Genomic DNA, 8689 nt, shown 5'->3' with positions numbered 1-8689 from the left:
CGCAATCTTGACCATTTTGGCAAGAAATTAACAATTATAATTAATTAATTAATCGTACGAAATATACATATATACCGCCTTTAAATTTTCGATTATCTCGTAATTTCATAGTTCTATAAGTATCAATTTCGTACGACGTACAACTTAATTTAACGAGAAAATAAATTTTATTTAAAATGATTTAAAATGAAAGTAAAAGTCAAACAGAAGCATATATTTAAAATAATTAACATTTCCGCGTAAATATTATTTTAAGTCCTATACATGAATAATGCAATCTGATAGTCAATTATGATCGTATCGTTAAATATATCCGTTGCCAAATATGTACCTATTTCTCTTTAGAATGTCTTGCCTCATAAACAAAATTCGGAGTATAAGCTCGAAGATGTGGGTCAGTTCACAAAATGAACAAAAAAAAAAAAAGTAACAGTGTAGCTGATTTGAGTGCCTGTACTTCATGCAAATATATGCATCTCATATTTTTCTGGACACGAATAATTTTTCGGAAAATATTTACCATATTATCTTCTGGCTTATGCTTCTTTTTAACATTATTCACAACTATATGTTGTATAAACGAGGCGAATGGAAATAAAATACATGAAAAGGCGGTATTATAATATAATGTGAATAAAAAAAAAAAAAATAAATCGCGTGTTGTTCAAGTGGAATCTCATATCACAGAATGCAGTATTTTTTCAACGAGTAAGCCTTACGTAACGTAAAACAAATGACCCGCACTCTCTGATTTTTCTATGTTAAATGTCAGACAATATATGTATATTATATGTATATCTATTTATATGTCTCCATTTAAATGAATAGTTATAGGAAAATTAACACCATTTTAAATGAATATGCTAATGATAAAAATACTATATAAGTTACTAAAATCTGTCCAACATAGAAAATTGTATTAATTACTAATATCTTTAAATTCTAAGTTAATGTAAAAACAAATATGTAACTAGATTTGTTTAAATCATTAAGTTACAATATTTTATTTTAACAAATGTAACCAACTATTTATTTGCATTTATATGCATGTAATTATTTATTAATGATAAATACCATAATTAGATTGTGGTATTCATATAATTTGATAAAATGAAATACAACAATTTAGTATTCATATAAGTTTCTAGTTTACATAAAAAACCAATGAAATATTTATATATATATATTTTCTCATCATTTTGAAACAAAAAATGTCCCTAGCATTTGGCGCGTAAATAAATATCCCGCCAAATCAATTAATTATGGCGTCAAGTAAATGTGAATAGTTGGTGCAGTGTATCTTTTTATGAAAATTTTATAATTTTCTTGTTTAATGCATGCAAAAATTTTTTAGATATATTGTCTAATACGTATTCTAATACATCTAATTAATTATATGTAATATTTTTATAAACAAATATGGATCAAGATAATTGTTCAGTGACGTGTTCTGTTTTAATCGAGTGGACTAATTCACAAGGTTCGATTGTAAAGAAAACAAATCATCGATCAGCAACTTTACGCTTAATTCGAAACAATTTTCGTGAAATTTATATCGAAATACGTGCAGAAAAAGCAAACACAACCACAAAATTATCGCTAATATCTATATCGGTTTTTAATAAATTTATGACGGAAGGAAAAGCTTCTATTAAATTTAAAAAAGAAAATTGTACACTATTTTTATCGAATGCACCGACAACTCAATTAATCAATTTTTTAAAAATGATATATATCAAGATCTCAGATCAAGAAGATAAAGTGAAAAACTCGCTAAAAGAAAAATTATTTTCTAATAAACCGTTCGTTGGTTATCAAGAAATTAGTCCCGCTACAAGTACCGAAATGAATAGAGCTAAAGAGAAGGCTCTCGTTGTATCACGTGCAACAATTACGACACCATCCCCTAGCGCTGTTAAAAAGAGAAAACGGATCGATGAAAATGAAAACACATTGAAACCATCTACTGCGAAGAAACTCTACGAAAATCCAACAATAGAACAAGTTACGGAAGAACAAAACAGAATCTTGGATGCAGTACTTCGTGGTAAAAATATATTTTTTACTGGCAGTGCAGGTACTGGAAAATCTTTCTTATTGAGAAAAATAATAGCGGCTCTTCCTCCTGACGTCACGATTGCTACAGCAAGTACCGGAGTAGCGGCATGTCATATAGGCGGAATAACTTTACATCAATTCGCTGGAATTGGATTAGGAACCGCAAATTCGGAAAGATGTTTTGAAATGGCTTCTCGTAGTTCCTCTGCTGCTTTATGGAGAAAAACGAAACATTTAATCATAGATGAAATTTCTATGGTAGATGGGGATTATTTTGATAAGATTGAAGCTGTTGCTAGACATATTCGTAAAAATGAAAGACCTTTTGGTGGAATACAATTGATATTATGTGGAGATTTTTTCCAATTACCACCGGTTTCAAAGAAAGATAAGAAAGCAAAATTTTGTTTTCAAAGTAATGCATGGACAAAGTGTATACATTTCAATTATGAATTACAAACTGTTTACAGACAAAAAGATCCTGAGTTTATTAAAATTTTAAATAATATCAGAATAGGTAGAGTGACAGATGATATTGCAAAAACTCTTAAGGCAACAGCTAAACAAAAAATAGAGAATAATGGTATTTTAGCAACAAGGCTTTGTTCTCATGTAAATGAAGTTGAAGAAATTAATGAATTTCAATTAAATGAGTTAAAAGGTGAATCTAAAACTTACATAGCACAAGATTCCGATCAATCAATGACTAAAATATTGAATCAACAATTGACTGTTCCTGATAAATTAATATTAAAAATAGGTGCTCAAGTAATGTTGTTAAAAAATATAAATGTTTCTAATGGGTTAGTGAATGGAGCAAGAGGAGTGGTTATTAAGTTTGCAGATAATGTTCCAATAGTGCAATTTAAATCAGGTATTCAATATCATGCAAAACTCGAAAAATGGAATTTAAGAACAAATATAGGAACTATTGTTTGTAGAAAACAAATTCCATTAAAGTTAGCATGGGCTTTTTCCATTCATAAAAGTCAAGGTTTAACTCTAGACTGTGTTGAAATGTGTCTTGCAAGAGTATTTGATGCTGGTCAGTCATATGTAGCTCTTTCAAGAGCACAAAGTTTGCAATCTTTAAGAGTTTTAGAATTTAATAATCAACAAGTATGGGCTCATTCTGACGTACTTATGTTTTATAAAAAGTTTAGAAGAAATTTACAAGAAATGGAAATAATTCCTGTAGGAAAGAAGCAAAAAATATAAATGAAATAATCATGTATAAATAAAATATTTTTTATTTATATTTTTATTCATAATTTTATTTCACTTTTAATTATTTTATTTTTATTTTTTTTCTATTTTTTCTTTGACTACTAATTGAAATTACATTATTTTAATTATGTTGAGAAGATATTGAAAGAATTGAAAACACAAATTTTTTTTTTACAATTTATTAAAAAAAGTAAAAGTTTCTAAATTTTATATATAATTGCATCATAACAAAGCATAAATATATTTTATTTTTTCTTTTCCTTTCATTAAATATTACAAAATCACGCATTTAATAATTTCATATATATGTATTAATAATCGTCAACTGTGATTTCTATTGATGGTATATAACGCCAAGTGTGTCCAGCATTTATCAATTCTGAACAAAGAATCGGTGTATTTGGAGCTGATTCTTTACTGCTACATTGAATATCTATTTTATATTGACCAGCCGTAAAAAATACTACACGACATTCGTGATAAATTCTTCCATATTCCTGTAACTAGAAAAAAAAACAAAGTTATCAGAACAATATAGAATGTTATTAAGATTTTTTTTATCATTAAAATAACTCACTGCTGGAAGCATAATTTTATTTGCACCAGCAATGGATAATCTTGTTTCTAGTTGATAATTGTTCACGCCATTATGATGATCTTGATAAAAATTGATAGATAACATAAGATCACTCAATGGATGTTCTAAAGCGTTACATATTCCTATTCCGACACTAACGCATTCACCTAAGCTACATGTAAGTTCATCTTGTGCCTTTACAACTGTATCATTTATTTTAATCTCTGAAAAACATATGAAATTATTAATTTAGCATTAAATGAAAGGCTATTATGTACAATGATTAGTAAAACATACCCCATTGTAGAGGGCTCATTCTAACAAGATCTAACATATCTTGAGTGAGAGTAATGCCAGAAAGAGTCGCTTTTCCGGTCGATTCTGTGCCCAATAATTGCCAGCGTAAATCAACCAACGACGCAATATGTTCGGAACAAACTTTTTGAAGTTCTCCGATATCACCATTTCCATTTAACTATTAATAAAATACAAGAAAAAGAAATATTTTTTTATTACATTATAAAGAGAATTAATAAAACTTTTAATTACCATAGATAATTTATTCAATGGGCATCGATCAACTGGGACAGGGATTCTACAAGGTTCTTTTCCCTCCATGTATATACATTTAGTTTCCGTGTAATACAATTCCATTTCGTGATTAGTCATATTTGTTAAATCTAATACAAGATAAAATTGCGATGGTCTGAAAATATACGTTTTACATCATGACATCTTATGTGTATATTCGTAATATAATAATATATTATCTACTTACGTTTCTGCTGGAAGTACATCCCAATTTGTAATTTGCACACTAGGTAACATCTCAACTGTGATAAAAACTGAAGAAATACGACAATAACCTGCCGTTAAACCTGCACCACCCGAATATTTTATTTTTAATTGACCTTCAATAACATTTGAGGTATGCAATGGAACTGCAAGTTTAGACAAACGCGAACTCGCTAAGGAAGAATGTCCTGAATGAGAACTTAATCCTGACCTGAATGAGGAAGTTAATTCGGATTGTCTCTTTGTATGTGATGGAGAACTTAATCTAGATGGTAATGAACTATGTCCTGAATGAGACATTAAACTGCTGGGTTGACTAACATAAGTACTACTACTAGTATCTGAAAACATATTTAAAATATCTAGCAATCAATTAAATATATTGTTATATATAATTGTTATAAAAAATAATAATAAGAATAGAAATAGTTTTTATTCAATATTACCATTCCGAGATGTAGGTGCTATAAAATCGGTAGCTGCATATAAATATAAAATAAAACTAGCATTAGAGCCAGGTTTTAAAGGTAATTGTGCCATTAAATTTTCATCGTTCCATTTAAATATTTTACTTTCAGTTAACGTGTCTAATGTTGATTGCACTGATAATTCGATTGTTTCGATAGGAAGTTGACCGTTATTTTTAATTGTTATAGTACATTCGGCACTGTAACATTATTAAGTTTTATAGAAAAAATTATGTAACCGATGTTTTATTTATTTAATAGAATATACCTTTCTCCGCCATATAATGATATACTTGCGCTAGTTACTATATTATCTCCAGAACAAAAACTTGCAGTTTGAGGTAAACTTGTAGCTACTTCTATTCTCGGTAAAGCTGGAACTACTTCAACTGTATATTGAGAATGACTCATTTCCTCCATATATCTTAATCTACAATTTGATTTCACTCCCAATGTATGCGTACTAAAACCAAGAATTTCTAAATCTCCGATTTCTTTAGGATTGCCAGCTAACGTTACCGCAATTGGTCCTGATTCAGCAGGAAGTGTAATACTTTCAGGAATTGATTCAAATACTACGCCGTTTGTAAGGAGTCTCATGTTAGAAACGTGAAGTTCAAACGGCAAAGGATTAACAAGTTGCATTGATACTTCGCAAATATCACCTTCTACCCATAAATAATCTGTAACCATTATTTTACAATAAATATAATTTTATAGGTAACATCTAACCAATGTACATACCAACTTTACTTTTAGATATATTTTTTCTTTCTAATGATCCGAAATTAATTGGTGTAAATAAAAATGGACCATGATCTTCTTTCACTCTTTCAATTTTTTGAGGTTGAAGATGTGGTTGCATATTTTTTAAAATAAATGATTTAGTTTTCGGAATATTCGTTAAATTAGCAGGAGGTATAACTGTACCAGAATCTAAAACCTATTAGAACAATTTGATTAACAATTCTGAAAATGCCTTCATTTTTCCTTGAAACTTACAAGAGGTACAGGAGCGCCTTCGCATTGTTGAGATACATTTTGAAGTTGCAAAGCAGTTTCTTTACGTTCGTTAGGAGTTAAATAATTGTACATTGTTTGAAGTAAGAATGTCATATGTCTTGTTGCTAATGCTGGATTACCCATACGATTAGCAGCAGTAACAAGTTCATTTATCACTTGAATTTGAATAATAGGCCAACCTCTATGACATTCTATACAAATAAATTTTTATTTAACATTTTCATCATAGCATAATGAAAATTTATCGATCCATAAAAAGAAATTACCAGGAGACATATCAACTGGGTCTAAAGATAATTTAAATCCAGAAGTAGCTTGTAGCATCAAATTATAACATTGTTGCCAATCTGGATTAGGATTATTTTGAGATACATGTCGTGTTGCAGCTAATCTTAAGCAAAAGGATGCTTTTCTTATAAAACCAAAACTTGTATATAAATCTGATAATGTGGTAAACCGATCAATCTACAATATTGCACAATTATTGTTATATTTTGATATTTAATAAATCAATAACATTCCAGATTATGTCACATACTTTTTCTTGCTCACTCAATGGCAAGTTTATAAGTATGACATTATTTAAATAAGAAGCAGCTTGTAAAGTACAATTTTGTTCTATTGAAATTCTTGTAGCTTTAAAGCTAGCTTCTGTCTCAATTATTCCAGCATATTGATATTTGCTATAATGAACTATTGCCTCACGATATTTTTTTGATATTTCTTCAGGTAGTAAAATATGTGGCATATTACTTTTTACTATTTCTATAGCTGGTGGTGATAATAAAGTAGCTATAGCTTGTGAACCTCTTCTAAATATAATAATAAATTATTATCTACATTATGTAAAAAATCAAAGTTTCATATCTTAAATTATTTTACTTTATACATACCTTTGCTTACCTGGACTACCTTCTTGAAGGGAAGAATTTCTTTGTAATGGAAGACTTCTACACATATTTGGATATAACACTAAAGCAGATGCAGCACATAAACCTTCAAATGCTGCTCCTAGCCATAACCAATCATTTACAGCTTGTAATACACTAGCTGCAGAATTATAATTACTCAAGGCATCTGCTGGTAGACCAGCTTGAAGACACAAATCGCCTAAATGTTTTGTCATACGGCCTACACATCTTTTTCTATTATTTCTAGATTCCAGATCTAATCCTATAAAATCTTTTTTTTCAAATGGTGCCAATAAAAGAGAGACTCTGTCTATTTTTTCTCTAGATCTTTCTAATCTTTTAGATTCTAAAATCCAGAATAAAGAATTTAGACACTCCATTACATGAACTTCAAGATCAGGACATGTCTCATCTGTATAAAATACTGCTCTAGTTTTAAAATTTAAAGGTGTACTAAATGATGTTGGCGGTTCGTGTACATTATTTGATTCTAATGGTCCAAAAAGAATAGCACGTGAATCATATAATGTTGCACTGTATTTCACTTTTAAAGTTTCATGAACTCTACATAGCTCATTTAATTCTGCTTGATTGTCATATTTGCCAAAAGTAATTAATCCTAATAATCTTCTGTGAGTTTGGAAATCTCCCCAATCGTTATTTTCAACAGGATGTTCCCTAACAAATCTAGCAAGAATTTCACGTGTTCCACCAGTAGAATCAGCAACAGAAAATCTACTGCCTGTTTTAATTATCCGTTCACATAACCTGGTAATAGTCTTTTGTTTGATTTGTGTACCAATAGGTCTCAAAAGTAAAAGCAATGCTGCATGATCATGTGCAGTTTGTTCATAATCGGGATGAGACATCTTGTTGTCGGGTACTGGACTCGACAAAATAACGCTAATAGCCGAGCGCATTTATATCACTCACTACTTAGTAGTATTTTACGGTACTTATAGGTTCACATAATAATAGATAATAACAAATATATAACAATTCTTTAACCCAATAATCGAATTTTGTATTCATTTTACAAATATTTAATATTTCATTTCATTTTGATAATTGTTGTGCTATATTAGCAGACATGATTAATAAAACAACTGCCATGTTCAACAAACAGATCAAATGCGCGTGCGTTACAAGAAGTTTATCAAGTAACATTCGTATTCGTATTAGTAATTATTAACTTGTTAACCTTTTTCGAAATATGTTTGTTGTAATGAATAAAAGTTTTGAAAGTACTAATGTATAAATAAAATTCACATTGTTTATCAACGTAATTATATTTTATTTTATTAAAGCTTTAATATAAATTTTATTGAATTTTTAGTAAAAAAAAGAAAATGTATATTTTGATATATGGAAATTATAATTATTATTGAAATTTCTGACAACTGCAAGAAAAGTTTTAATTTTTAGGAAATATAAATTTAGGAATAAATCTCGCCTTAAGTGGAAAAAAATACATTTATTATAATATTATTAATATTACTTCTATATTTTCAAAGCCTATGCAAAATTGACCAGTAAAATGATAATTGCTTTTTAAATATAAAAAAATAAATTTTAATAAATAAGAATATAATAGATAAGGATAAAATATAGATATTAAATTTGAAACTTTT

General features: G+C 28.7%; 2 protein-coding genes across 3 annotated transcripts; one reads left to right on the top strand and one right to left on the bottom strand.

Annotated features, from left to right (window-relative positions):
• The first annotated feature begins 808 nt into the window (after positions 1–808).
• Positions 809–5863, top strand: LOC108002615 (ATP-dependent DNA helicase PIF1). 2 transcript variants are annotated; one of them, XM_062083561.1, is made up of 2 exons: positions 809–2077; positions 2147–5863. In XM_062083561.1, the coding sequence occupies exons 1-2, from the start codon at positions 1420–1422 to the stop codon at positions 3274–3276; spliced, it is 1788 nt and encodes a 595-aa protein (XP_061939545.1). In that variant the 5' UTR covers positions 809–1419; the 3' UTR covers positions 3277–5863. The 2 variants fall into 2 exon arrangements, with proteins under 2 accessions (XP_061939545.1, XP_016919883.1); XM_017064394.3 differs by having other exon boundaries at positions 809–3322.
• Positions 3511–8686, bottom strand: LOC108002667 (protein brunelleschi). Its single transcript, XM_017064473.3, has 12 exons — positions 7041–8686; positions 6686–6959; positions 6414–6612; positions 6127–6338; positions 5869–6067; positions 5393–5807; positions 5104–5324; positions 4641–4998; positions 4412–4568; positions 4160–4337; positions 3863–4086; positions 3511–3788 (listed from the first exon to the last, which is right to left on the bottom strand). Exons 1-12 carry the CDS (start codon positions 7976–7978, stop codon positions 3597–3599), a joined length of 3567 nt encoding a protein of 1188 aa, XP_016919962.1. The 5' UTR covers positions 7979–8686; the 3' UTR covers positions 3511–3596.
• Positions 8687–8689: the final 3 nt, after the last annotated feature.

The sequence above is a fragment of the Apis cerana genome, linkage group LG13 (assembly GCF_029169275.1).
Source record: "Apis cerana isolate GH-2021 linkage group LG13, AcerK_1.0, whole genome shotgun sequence".
Taxonomy (NCBI): domain Eukaryota; kingdom Metazoa; phylum Arthropoda; class Insecta; order Hymenoptera; family Apidae; genus Apis; species Apis cerana.
Note: the sequence above shows the minus strand (reverse complement) of the source record. Positions and strands in the feature narration are given on the sequence as shown.

Bases quoted from the DNA above. Each gene is read 5' to 3' on its own strand.
- LOC108002615 (XM_017064394.3), top strand. From the start codon at position 1,420: ATGGATCAAGATAATTGTTCAGTGACGTGTTCTGTTTTAATCGAGTGG.
- LOC108002667 (XM_017064473.3), bottom strand. From the start codon at position 7,978: ATGCGCTCGGCTATTAGCGTTATTTTGTCGAGTCCAGTACCCGACAAC. The intron at 4,999-5,103 runs GTAATATTGAAT...ATATGTTTTCAG, and splicing joins AGCACCTACATCTCGGAATG to ATACTAGTAGTAGTACTTAT. The intron at 4,338-4,411 runs GTAATTAAAAGT...TTTTATTAATAG, and splicing joins CATTGAATAAATTATCTATG to TTAAATGGAAATGGTGATAT.